Source organism: Mixophyes fleayi, chromosome 7 (assembly GCF_038048845.1).
Source record: "Mixophyes fleayi isolate aMixFle1 chromosome 7, aMixFle1.hap1, whole genome shotgun sequence".
Classification (NCBI taxonomy): Eukaryota; Metazoa; Chordata; class Amphibia; order Anura; family Limnodynastidae; genus Mixophyes; species Mixophyes fleayi.
This window is the reverse complement of record NC_134408.1, coordinates 8,503,304-8,517,632: the sequence shown is the minus strand read 5'-3', so window position 1 is coordinate 8,517,632 and position 14,329 is coordinate 8,503,304. Positions and strand designations below refer to the sequence as shown.

At 42.5% G+C, this 14,329-nt stretch overlaps 1 protein-coding gene across 1 annotated transcript in view; it reads right to left on the bottom strand.

Moving 5' to 3' along the window:
- Positions 1-1,394: 1,394 nt before the first annotated feature.
- The window catches only part of DOC2A (double C2 domain alpha), a 50,584-nt gene continuing 37,649 nt past the window's right edge, over positions 1,395-14,329 (bottom strand). The window contains exons 9-11 of the mRNA XM_075178909.1: positions 9,142-9,223; positions 7,237-7,333; positions 1,395-6,400 (exon numbers count right to left, since the gene is read on the bottom strand). Coding sequence (XP_075035010.1) covers positions 6,264-6,400; positions 7,237-7,333; positions 9,142-9,223 — 316 coding nt within the window. The 3' untranslated portion in view covers positions 1,395-6,263. The remainder of the gene's footprint in view (positions 6,401-7,236; positions 7,334-9,141; positions 9,224-14,329) is intronic.

Genomic DNA, 14,329 nt, shown 5'->3' with positions numbered 1-14,329 from the left:
ATCAAGCCAGAGATAAACACCTAACTACAACAACGAGACACTTAAATCTTGATGAGACGATCTTGATTATTTGTGTATTGAAAACTGCACACGGCCACTTCTGTTGTAGCGTGCACTGGAATATATGACCGTACTATACTCGTAATGTTGTTCAAACTTTAACTTTTTTATGCACCTTCATTACCCTACAAGCCTCTACCAAATGTGGTCGTGGACAAGAGCATATGTTACTAGCGCAGTATTCCGCGTTCACCAGTAGAGGGCAGGGAGCCCCAAACAATGAGAAACATTTCGACTGTATGACAGAAGAGCAGCTATTTACAGGCTCAGGAACTCCTGTCTCAATCTGAGGGTAGATCAAGGCGGTTTCTCGAGGAATATAAATTTGAGGGCCATGGAAGCTCGGTCAATGTATCTGCTGTTAGTGATCAGCGTGAGAGAGTAAAAGGGAATCATTTATTGTTCTACAAACCCGGGCTTAGTACAGGGTCTATATGCATATATCATTATTTATTTATATATAATGCATAAGATATGTCCACAGTTGGATGCTGGAGTGTACTGTGCATACTGTATTCCTGGGGTGTTTATCTCAGTGTGTGAACAGAAGCAGCACGCTGGCATGCAGATTAATGATCCTGAGCCTGCTGCAAGCTCAGCATGCATTCAATGCAGTAAAATTGCAGACCATGCTCAGTCCATGCCACTGGCCCTTTAAGTACATGTTTCACTTTGCATCTTACCTGCAGGAAAGGAGAGTTGAGAGGGAGGAAAGGGGTGTGGATCTGTGCCACTAACCGTGTCTGGAAGAGGGAAGAGCCACCTACTCTACAGCAGGAGGACCGTACAATCCTGTTAAATAACACACAGATAAAATCGCTATACTCTCACTCCGTAACTTCTGCATGGCCGGTCTTCCATTATTCAGCCATTTTTATTGACTTTGCGTAAACCGAAGCCGACACAGGGACAGAAACCTCCTACGATTAAACTTTCTGTTAATTGTTAACATTGCTGAATAATAATGCCGCAATGAGCATTTTCTTCTTTGGAGAGTGAGCAAGACCAACCAAATAGATTGGTAACATCTGCCTGTGGTTGTCAAGGTGACATTGATCTCTTATGCTCTATATATTTTTACTGCTTTATGAGAACTATTGTTCTTCTGTTAATTCATTGCTTCAGTTCCTCCAGTCTCAAAATTGGGCCTTATTGGGCTTTAATTTCATCACTTGGATTTAGAAAAGCTGTTTTTCTCTCTATATAGTGTTATTTCTTATGGTCTTGACTAGCACAGTTGAGATAACGTTACATGTGTTATCGTTCCTGGGTGACCGAGAGTGATGTTCTGTGATCTTCATGGAGTTTTGTCACACACGACTCGGAGACACAGAGCAAGTCAATTTTTGCCTTTATTGGTGCAGTTATCAGGAGGAGGCTGTTACATGCAAGTACAGGGCGTGCAGCCTCCGTCACACCCCATTCCAAACCTGACACAAACAAACACGAAGCACAGCCGGTCACGTGCCGTACACCCAATAGCCAGACTCTCTGCTCTGAAAGTCACCCAGCCGTTCCACCCCATCTTAGAACCACACGCTTTTTTTATACCACTCTCACCTTTAAGCCACTTGACATCTGAATTACAGAGACTATATACAGCTAAAGATTGAAAGCCCTTCCACACCAATATCAAACCGCCCACCTGAGTGCAACTCAAGCTTTTTTTTAAAGTCATCTATAAAAATGATACTACCCAAAAATAATCCATCTCCAGAGATGACCTGACCTTCCACAAATGCCTTCAAACAACCAGTCTCCATTCAAGCGTTACAACAGACCTCATCCTTCTCCAGAAACCATCAAGATACATATGACTTCTCCACCTTCAAACCAGCAACCAGCGTTAAGTGATATGATATACCGTACCCAGCTCCTCAAACCTCCGTCTTTTCTATCAATACATTCAAGGCATCTGGAAACAAGTGTTCCTGCTCAACCGTCTTACTCGGGAAAATCCCACCAACATATTCATGTCTTCTGGCCATAAATCTGCTTCAAAAGACATTTTGACCCTGGATCTTTTATTTTAAAGGTAAGACCATCCTTCGCCATAGACGCTAGGTTGTCGTTCTTGATGTCTCCCAAACCAATGGCATGGAATGAATCCTGCCAGCCACTATAAGAATCGGGCAGGTGTCTGTAAACCATTTGTCGCCCATTGAGCAGATTGAACTAGACAAGCTACATGTTTCCCGACCTGCTGTTCTTTCTACTGGGGTCCAAATTCCAGATAGACATTTATACATTGACCTTCCAAGATCGCATATATTCAACACTGCTCCTGGGATCATGCAACAGTGTGAACTGGTTGCTCTTAAAAGAACTTGACTTTTGAGACTAATTAAGAACCAATAATTGGGCGACAACAATATACCAACGTCCTGTCCACCTGGAAACTCTTCTCTTTGGCTGAGTCTCCAAAAATTCATGTAAATCTATGAGACAACCAGAAACTCTTGCTCTCATTAATACATTCAGAGAAGACGCAATAATCATCATCATCATCACTACCTCTGCTATCTCCGAGAAAGCCTTTCTTTCGTACAAAGCCAGCAGTCTGCTGACGGAGTATCATTCAAACTATTACACTTCTTATCTGGATTCACAAACCCCGTTGACTCTACATCTAACCTGTTACATTTTCGCCAACATCGCTCGTTATAAACCATGAAACACGAGAGTAATAAAGTTACAAAAGACACAATTTTGCATAAATGCAGCGCCTGCGTGCGAGTCTCAAGCACTGACTCCCCCCGTATACAAAACAGGTCACATCCCCCCCTTCCCCAACGTACAAAACGAGAAGTCACAAAACAGTGAAAAAAGAACGTGCAAATAGTGATTTGTGTGAGGTGTGTGCATAGCCCAGAGTGAGGTGTGTGCATAGTCGTGTGTCCCGTACAGCGGCAGATGGTGTATACCGTCAGACGTGTTTCAGAGGACCTCCTGTCCCGTGACCTGCGTCTCAGTCCGTAAGATGAGTCCAATGCGTTACCTGACGGTCTGGCATATAAGGAGTCTGTGTTATAAGCTCCTATAACCCACAACCAAGCGGATATTAGCTTTAGTTATAAGCAGATATCTCCTTTGTGTCTATGAGTAGCACATGCTCGCAATTTGTACCATATTATTAAACAAGCCCCTACGTGTGAACGCTGAGGACAGTTCCCTCAGTCTAGTGACATCTGTCTTAAAAGTTTACTCGTTACTTAACAGTGTCAGGCAGCCATCATGTGGGTCGAACCAGTGTTCGGCCTCCCATTCGCTAAGGACTGGTGACATCACTGAGGCGTGAGACACAAAGTGCCGCCATCATATTACTCCTCCCGTGAACACTAATAGGCCGCCTTCGTGTGAAGATTGGCTCAACCCAACAAAATGGCTGTCTCCACTGCGTGCAGACTGGGTATGTCACACGTGGGCAGGGAATGCTTTTAGCGTGGGACAGCATTGTAATCCAGAGAGCTATTGGGAATATTTAAAGAAGCCAGGAAGAAAATTTATTAAAACTTCTAAAAATAAATAAATAAATAAGGAAAAGTGGAGATGTTGCCCGTAGCAACCAATCAGATTTTACTTATCATTTACCTAGTACATTCTACAAAATGATAGTTAGAATCTGATTGGTTGCGATAGGCAACACCTCCACTTTTTCCTTTTTAGAAGTTTTAGTCAATCTACACCCAGGCGTCGTACTATGAGGCCCTGTGCCGTGAGTGGATGTCGTCTTGTGCATAGTTCAGTCATACCTGCCAACAGGTATTCCAGTCTTACCAGAACCACCTATCCGGCCACCGAGAGGAGTGGGCTGCCGGAAAGAAGGCGGGGACTTGCCTGAAATGTCTGAGTTTTGGACAGACATGAGCGTAGTTATGTCCTGAATTATGGGAACACATCCAGCATATATGAAGCTGGCTTTTTTTGTGTCTGTAAACGTCACCGGCCACAATCGTTAATACTGGTGGTGGTCCGTCCTGGTGGTAATAACATCGATGTGTGTTGTAATTATACAGCTGTCCTAGTAATACGGAAAACCAAATATTGATATCTGCTGTGTTTGTGGCGATAATCCCTATTATATTGACTCTTCGCATGGGAGAGGGTTTATCACCCTTCTCGTAAATTAGTTATCTCTCAAGAAATGGGGTCCCAGAATGCAGGCAGCCCATCTTACAGCAGCGGGGGATGCTACTTTTAAGAGAAAATAACGATTACTGCAGCATTAGAACAGAGATTCTAGAACGCAGATTTATTTCTTGTGTGTGATCTGTTACAACCCAGTGTATAGGAAAAAGCATAAAAGCTGCAGTAAAATAATTTCTCACCACCTTCGGTGCATGGAAAATACACTAAAAATGTGTGAAAAAGCCACATCTAAAACACGTCCAATCAGCACATAAGTGTAAAAGGATTGGTGAGTGTTTGTGGCTGTATTGCGTATGTAGTGTGTATGGCGGTATGAAGGGTAATTCAGATTTTGCCTTATGTTTATGGTGATAATACTGATTATGAGAGTCCATGCTGGATTTGAGGTTTGTGATATCCGTACTGGCTGTAAGGGTTAATACTGACCTGTGGTTGTGGTAATACTGTTGATTATTAGGGTTAATTCAGGCATTGTGTGACTGTAACAGGTAATGCTGCATTTGGTGTATATTATAACAACACTGAATATAACGAGGGTAGATACTGGTCCTGCTGTCTGTCTCTATGTCTTGTGTGAATAAGACTGTAAGCTCTGCAGTCCAGCGACCAGTGTGAGAGATGGGTAATGTTGTACAGAGCTCAGAAGACACAAGTTGTTATGTGTAACTATATCCGCCTCATATATTCTCCGTATAATGACATTACTCCGACAGTCTCAGGGATCACTTACAGATTAACGACGCTGAGCCGGCTACAACGGGACCTAATTAAATTCAATTTATAAATGTAAATCGCAGATAAAGAGAAATGAAAAGCAGAGCCGGCTAATCCGCCCGAAGAGCATTCGATTGAGTGCGGAGGAATGTGCCCCAGAGGGAAAGAGATGAGAGATCAAACAACCTTCTACTTAGGTGTAGACTTATGTGCTCAGTGGTCTGTAATAGATCCTCGCTCTGTTCATGAGACCAGCGGAGGAAGAAATTAACTCATTTTCCATCTCTACATAAAAAGTGGTAAAATCTGTATTATACACTAGATCCTGGTAGGATCTGCCATTTGTGTCTGAGCGATGTGTTCAGTTCGTAGGCTGAATAATCATCTGCCTTTGCTGTATGTAGGTGACTGCTCTGCTGTAATACATTTATAAACTCACGTCAATTATATTGTATAAAGAGTGAGCTCTGATGTCATCGCTCATGGTGGCTGACATTTTCTGATCTGTACAGAAGCTCTCAGCCACCAAGTTATCATTGGCACTTTTATGGGCATTTTATCCGATACGCCACTTTAGACAATTAACCCCTGAAGGTTCTCAGGGAAACACGTTTTGCGTTCTGGAATAAAATACCGACCCAGTCGCTTCCCTGTGGGTCACAGTCTACCAGGGGTGATTATATATACAATTGGTTTTGACTGAATCTGCAGCATGACATTTACCAATAATCGTTCAGAAAAGTGGGTGTGGATTTATGGCATTGTGGGCGGTGGTTTTGCAGACCTGGGCGGGGCTTAACATGTCCCAATTTTTATTTTTTTAAAATGATGGCAGGTACGGATAAAGAGGGACTTTTTGTCAAACTCTCAATCAGTTGGGACCATTGGGAACCCCTTCTTGCGTAGCATATTGTGATCGGTTATGAGCGCTGCGTGTGATGAGGTCATAGGGCGGGAGCCATTTTTTTGTGGTGGATTTGTGTTGATGGGGACACTGAGATTTGATCGTTCCCAACTTTTAGTGAATTCCCTGGTCTCTGTCCTTCAACAGTCCTATCCACCAGGCAAAAAATTACTTTGCCTGATGGGGATCATCCTGCCCGAGACCACCGACACAAGCTGGAGAAGGAATAGGCAACGTCTCATTATGGCATAGACAGACTATGAATGTCCCTCGTCAGGAAGATCGCGGTGGTGGCCATCTTGGATGTGCCCATGACATGGAGTTTTTTCACCTTCGGAGACATAAATGCATTCAGTGGTTGTGAGTGTGGAAGTGAGTGTTCCCGCTCATCTCTTCTTGTTCTTCAGCTCTTCTCCGTTCATGAAAAATGCATTCCTCAGTCGGTGTAGGTGGATCCTGGAAGCTCATTGGTGAGCGTGTGCCAGTGCTCCGCCCTCTGATTGGTGGACGAGACGCACTCCATCCAATGCTTTAAACACTCTCCTTTGGCATTCATTCCAAGAGTAACACCCCCTGGAAGATAAGAGGGTGTGTGGGATTAATGGCGGCAGTACACTATTACAGTGGAGGCAGCCATTTTGTGTGCTACACAAATATTAATGAGAATGCTACCAATTCAGTAAGGGCCGGTAACATCACTTAGATATGAGGCATCGAGCGGCAGCCCTTTCCATCCAGCCGATAGTGGTGCCTCATTCCTCAGTCATGTCGCTGATCACTGAGTTGCGGCATTGCATTAATATGAGAGTTGGTTCAGCCCAAAAAATTTCCACCTCCGCTGTGTGTAAGTGACAGGTAAACTTTTAAGAGAGGGGGTAACAACAGATCAACATGACTTCATAGGACTTGCTTACTACTTGTCAGCGTTGAATTTGGGTCTAAGGTTTGTACCGATCCACAACAACCAATCAGCCATTAGCTTTTATCTGCATAATGCAAGTTCCACAATGAAATCAAGCGTGTGATTGGTTGCTGAGGGTCAGTGCAAATTCTACACCTGCAAGCAATGTTCACCAATGAGCCCTAATTGCAGGTGAAATTGCCGGATAGGAATTGCAGAGTCTTTGGTATGAGTTGTACTAATGCTGCGAGTGACTGTCAGATGTGACAAGTAATTAGCAATGCAACCAATCCATATGTCTATTTGGACCAATATTTTGATTTTAAAAAAAAAGTCTGCTGACTACCAAACTGTAACGGAGCAAATTAATATATTCCTAATGGAAAAGTATTATACAGTGATGTAGCAGATGGTACGCAGATGTGCTTAGCAAAGTGTGTGCTGTATACATGGTTGGATTTATTCAGGTTGTGCTATGGAAACTGGGGTTGCACATTATATTTCTTACCTATGAAGTCATTGGATTTTCCCAGGTCGTAATCCCACACGGTTACCTCCAGGCTCCGCTTCTGAAGCTCATGAAGACCAATCTTGTAGAAGAATTCCTGACCAAACAGAGAGGAAAAGACTTGACGCTGACAAATAAGATAGACCCCTTTGTTTACACATAGCAGAGGCGGCCATCTTGTGTCTGCAAGACTGATCATGTCCAACAATTTACTTTTCGAGGGACTGCGTAGAAAAGGGAACAGAGGGTTGCAGTACCTATAGACTATTGTAGAATTTACAATATATTATTGGATATAAAACTGTCCTAAATACTGTGTCCAGAGACTAGTTATTAATGGTCGGTGGACTAATGGGACCAATGTTGTTTGTCTTATTTATAAATGATGTAGAAGTTGGATTTAATTGTACTTTCTTCTCTTGTTTGCAGATTACACAGAATGATGTACTAGAGTCCATACAAGATATCTTATTCTTGAGAACTAAAATGGTATAATGTTATATATATATAATTTCCAGATACAAAAAGGGTTCTTTACTATAAGAGCTGTGAAGCTGTGAAAAACAGTCCCACAAGAACGGGTATCGGCCGTGATTGTAGATAAAGGGATCACATGGGGCCACTAGAATTAATGAAACACATCCAGGGGTCCAATATGCGGTTTAGGAGGAGAATGTCAGGCAAATTGGACTATCCTTAAAAATTTTTTGAAAAAGTTCATTAGTGAAGAGCGCATTGTCACGGACATTGGTTCAGCCGACAAAATGGCTGCCTGCACTGTATATAGGCAACAGGTGCACCTTAACCCATCCCCAACCATCAAACCACACCCAGTTGAATACTAAGCCCCACCCCTGAAGAGCTAGAACAATTCCTCCTCTGCAGAGCATTACACTGCTATCAATGTGGTGCATAGTATAGCTTTGCTGTGTCCTAATGGTGCAGAACATTGCGAATAAAACGCGTTGGGTCACGCCCCCACACCTCTGACGTCATCCGGAAGTAGCGTGCGTTCCATAGTGGAACGCACGCCATCTTCTTCCTTCTGTCGGCAATACACTAATACCAAGGAGCCACCACGTGAGCGCGGTTGGCGCTGGACTACACACGGGGATCCCTGCACCGTAAGTTAACTGTGAAACACTGCTGGACTGATTGAGGTTTGGCTTAAACTGTGGATTGAACTTTGTTCTCTTTGGAATATGTTGGTGCCAAGGATCCATTATCCTCATATAGGAAATTGGAGTGGTCTCTATTGTCAATATGCAATTGGACTTCCGATACTTGCTTGTGTGATTCACTTACTATGTCATTATTTAAGGACTCTCAGTTTATCTGCTGTTTTACTGTTGCACTATTAATGTAAGATTTTAATCTGCGATATCTCTATTCTATTGTTTTATCAAGGACCTTTTATTCTATTTTATCTGTTGTTTAACTGTTGTTAATAAAATGCAATATAATTTGTGATATTCCATCAATTGATACATCCATACCCATTGTAAAACAATTGAGCGCAATTATTTTTACTAATATACTAGAATTTAAAAGGGATAGGATATTTCCCTTCAATAATAGCTGCTCTTGTTTTTTCAGAGTTGAGCGCTACCTGCATTTATTATTTCATCAACTTTATGCCTCACATTATTAGTGAAGAGCGCATTGTCACGGACATTGGTTCAGCCGACAAAATGGCTGCCTCCACTGTATATAGGCAACAGGTGCACCTTAGCCCATCCCCAACCATCAAACCACTCCCAGTTGAATACTAAGCCCCACCCCCGAAGAGCTAGAACAATTCCTCCTCTGCAGAGCATTACACTGCTATCATTGTGGTGCATAGTATTGCTTTGCTGTGTCCTAATGGTGCAGAACATTGCACCCCTGTCCGTTCCCCCTTTTTACCTCATTAAATTCTGGGTTAAGAGTTTTCTTCTTTACAGCTGTTTTGTGCTTGGACTTTTTCTCCACGTCCGGCTTCAGGTAACTGGGGAAAGAGAAGTTAATGATGAGATTTAGGTTTGAGGTGAGATTAAGGGGTATAGTTACTAAATATTCTAGACTCTAGTTCGCATTTATTCAGTACATGGTACAAAATGACAGCTAGAATCTGATTGGTTGCTATAGGCAACATCTCCACTTTTTCATACCTCTAAGAGTGTCATAATTTTGAAGCAGAAAACTGAAGCCATGACCTGATAACTACCAATAACTGAAAAATAGCTATTCGGTGTTACAGATTATAGCCTAAAAATGCTACTTGTTCTTGATAATCAAAACAACATAACATGGAATAAAGAAGATGCCGTAGTTATGTGTGATGTGAAAGCATTATACACGAATATCAATCATAATAAAGACTGCAAACATACCAAATACATTCTCATCACTGAACCGTCATTAACAACACCACAAATCGATGATATTGATCAAAGTATCGACTTTTCCTTAAATCAAATCTACTTCAGGGTTGAGAAATATTGCTATAGACAGATTTGAGGAACTGCTATGGGAACAAAATTCGCACCAGCTTATGCATAACAGTCCATTTATACACAATTACACATCATTGTACGTGTTTCAAACCTGTACAGAAATATCCACGATGTTCTGTGTGCCTGGAATGGCCCTCCAACAGACTGGAATATTTCACCCACTACATAAATAACTATGATCTCAGTATTGAGTTATCAGCCTACACAAGCAAACAAAAAGTAGATGTTTTTATTTTTTTGATTTAGCAAAATATGTAGTGAGTACCAAGACCTACGTTAAACTTGTAGATTGCTGTAAATACATCTCAGCGACCAACAACAAAAACTGTCTCAACAAGTACTGTACTTGTACTGTGGCAAGAAAATAATCAATCTTATATGCTAAACACTTACTATTTAACATGGTATTAACATAATTTTGCACTACTTTTGCTACTACATACTATGCTATATACAGTTATATATTTATATAATGAACTTTTGCAATTTATTAATCAACCTTACTTTCCAATTACTGTTTAATTGTAGATTAATTGGCTGCTATCAAAATGTACCCTAGTCTCTGTCTGTCTGTGTGTGTATGTTAGGAAATTTAGACTGTAAGCTCCAATAGGACAGGGCCTGATGTGAATGAGTTCTCTGTACAGCGCTGCGGAATTAGCGGCGCTATATAAATAAATGATGATGATGATGATGAACAAGCTAAGGACTGAAGACATATGTGGACATCTCTACAAAAACAGGGACTGTCTTGGGAAAGCCAGGACATGTTGAAGCCCTGCTTGTATCCCCGATACAGGCTAAGTTCGAGGCCAAAGGTCAGCTTTCATTATAAATGATAACGTACTCTCCTAATCTATCCAGTGCTTAGTCTGTTTCTTTAGACCATGTCAGTTTCCGAGCCCCCACCGTTAAGGTCATAATCCCACCCAATCCTCGGCTGCTCCGTATCGCTGCACATCTGTGGCCCCTGGAGACCTGAGACAAGCCCACCCCCTACCCCCACTGCTAAAAATAAATCTTCCCTGGAGACACAGATTTCACCTACATGTTATACAGAGTCAGGAGTCTAATCATTACTGCTAGCCTAATAACAGTCTTGTTACCCAGAGCCCAGTCATGATCATACAGGCTGTAATAATCTACTTCAATACTCTCTATGCCATCCACTTACATACATGACCATACGTGTAAACACGCTTATGCACACATAGAAAGTAGGATGCACGCCAAATAAGGCATGACCCATTTAGCATCGATCTCTGTTATTTCTAGTGTGTAACCACTGATCCCCGGTGAGGAGGGGGCTCACAGTCCGCAGAGATCTGCATCCTGAGCAAACAACTGCATGTTGTGTGGAAGGATATATTACATATCGATCCGTGTCATCCTCCCAGATAGGACCGTGCTCTTATTAACATTGGCTCATAAATATCCAGGTTATTATAGAAGGTAATATCTATATGGCTGCGTAGCTGGGGACTGTGTATATAACTCAGATGTTTTATATTATTAAACTTCCAATACCAATGTCAGGCTGTCATATCCACAGATGGATCAATGTTTCCTTTACCCTGTGATCCTGACATCAGAACTCACAGTGTGCTGGTTCCAGGGGCACAAAGCTGAATTATTATCTTCTCTTCATTGTATGAAAAGCCTCAATATGGGGGCGTAGCAGCTGTCAGCGGCTGTAACATGTACAATAAGGTATGAACTAGGAATAACGAGATGTGGGCTGAGTTTGGAGCAAATCCAAATTTATACCTGGATAAACCATGTTGCAATGTAAGGGGGGCAAATACATTGTGTGCAGGGAAGACGCTGGATGTATTTGTGTATAACGGACAAATGCTGGGCAGCATTTTTTTTTATATCCTGCAATTTTAGCTGGGACGCGTCCCCCCCTCTCAAATCTCACTCTGCCTACACTACTTCCCAGGTACTAATAAATGTGACAAATTTGGTAGCTGAGTGGACACTAATTAATATGACACATAGGGAGCTGAGAGGGCACTAACTTATGTGACACACGGAGCTGAGGGGATTCTAATTAATGTGACACATAAGGAACTAAGGGGACGCTAATAAAAGTTACACGTATGGAGGTAGGACCCCCGAGTGACACATCAGGACATGGAGGAAGGCGCTCTTGGCTGAGTGACTCAGAGGATTTGGTTGTAAACCCCATACATTCTGCTGCTCCTCTCTGTCAGTCCTTACATCGGGTTCTACATACCTCCCAACATTTGAATATCTGTCCTTGTGACAGGGGGCGTGGTCACATTGCGCTGGGGGTGTGGCCACTCCCCCAGAGAGCTGCCTAGCGCTGTAACCTTTGAACCTTCCCTTCCCCTGCGCACACAACAGTACGCGCCAGTAGCAACTACGCTGCGCATGTTCACTGCTATGCGGATATCTCCCAACATCACCACCCCCGGGACAAACATGTCCACAGGCGGGACATGGCCCTAAGATCTGGCCGGTCCTGCCGAAATCAGGACAGTTGAGAAGTATGGTTCCAGAATTTTGTCCCAAAAACTGGAAAGTGAACCATCTCCACCCAATGAGGATTATTATTATATAATACACAACTGATATTAGTGTATGTATGAACGGTAATCTCCGATGTCTTCACATTAGTGTTCATTAGGGAAACTAGTGTATTACAACGCACCCTTTACTATAACTTATATTGAATATTATAAGTAAAGTGGTCACAGAATTCCTCAGTGTCTTATAACAGCCTTGTAGTTTACAGTTGTGGTGCAGTATCCCATATAGCTGTCCCACGAAATGAAACCAGAATTATCCTATGATATCCCTATAAATTATAGTAGGGATCCGTTTTCCCATACACCTCAGACCCAGGAATTGCGTTTGGTCGTGGAATCATTACCGCACGTACAAATGAAGAAATGTTTTGTACAGTTCTGATAATAATACAGAAAATCGCTGGTAAAAATATCAGTTGCTATTTGGGGATAACACAGGGCTGATATCCTGTCTGTTCCTATTTAATATCGGCGCCCTTTAATAATTACACGGTACGTGACGCTGGTGTTACCGCGTATCGGGCTCCAGACTCCAAACAAAGGACCTTTGTCCTCTTAACTGTTAGTTTAAAACCTGCTGAAGTGAAATCTGCAGTTCGCTCCTGCAGCTAAATATAAACCGGTAAAGGAAAGAACTGAAACGAAGTCAAACGTCCACAGAGAGGGAGCCGCACGCTACACTGGCTCCCCAGCCATTCTCTGCCAGCGAGCGGGATTACTCACAGGTGCCGCGCTCGAAGAGCCGGAGGGGGAGCTGAAGTCTACAATTAAATTCATGAGTATATCAGATGACTCACCCACTAATACAACCCTCTCCCAGACGGAGATACATAGCAGTCTCCGTATGTGGCTCTGATCTGGAGACACGCTAATTATTACTGGTCACCGGGTCTAATAAGTGACATCATTTTCTAAACTGATAGAGTCTGATTGGTTGCTGTGGTCCAATTTAACTAGGGTCAAATTAATAGCAGCCAATTAACCTACCAGTATGGTTTTGGAGTGTGGGAGGAAACCGGAGCACCCGGAGGAAACCCACACAAACACGGGGAGAATATACAAACTCCACACAGACAAGGCCATGGTCAGGAATCAAACTCATGACCCCAGTGCTGAGAGGCAGAAGTGCTAACCACTGAGCCACCGTACTGCCCCATATAATTCTTTAGTGGCAGAGTCCCCCCTTAAAGCATAACAGTTTTATGCTCGTTAGAGTCCCTCATGTCATCAGGGCCAGATCTGGAATTTGGCGCAGCGTCTAGTGTAAGGAAACCGAGAGGCGACCTTTGCCCTGCACAGAGAGTATATCAAACTTTTGTTTTCTTAATTTTTTCCATCAGAAAGAAACAAAACTATATACATATTCTTTAAATGAATATGGGTTTAACTTATGCAGTAAGGAAGCATGAAATGAACAGAGTGGGGATGATATTTAAATGAAGAATTAAGAAGAATGTATAGGTGCCCATAGACTGCGATATTTTTTGATCATTTTAGACCTAACAGGGCCCTATCTGCCGGATGTAAGATTTTAGATTTCCATCAACATCTGATTAGGATCGATCATATGTTGCCAGCAATTGCCGGTAAATCCAGTTAGTGTTCATCGTCTTTATTGTTAAGTTATTTGGCTATGGCAGATTTATAAGAAACAAATAATGATGTACAGTGAAGAGTCGTCATGTATACACTGTAGCGTATGTCTATGTAACACAACGACCTAGGACACCCCTTGTCAAAGGGTAATGGATCTTCGTAATATACGCATTGATTGTGTTCCGTTCTACTCATTATAGTTTTATGAGCAGCCCCTGGGGCTTTGCAGGATCAGGTTGGGCTATAAATCCCTTGAGTACCAAGCGGCATGAGATACAATCGATCTTCTCATTCGGTCTTGTTGGGTATATTCCATAATGTGTCACTTTGCGCCCTGTAGTTCCGGAGCTGTGGCAGAGACCTTTTCCAATTAACAGCAACGAGACAGTGAGCCACTGTGAGGGTATAGTTAATTAATGTTCTCTCCTTATTCTCCAAGGACCACCA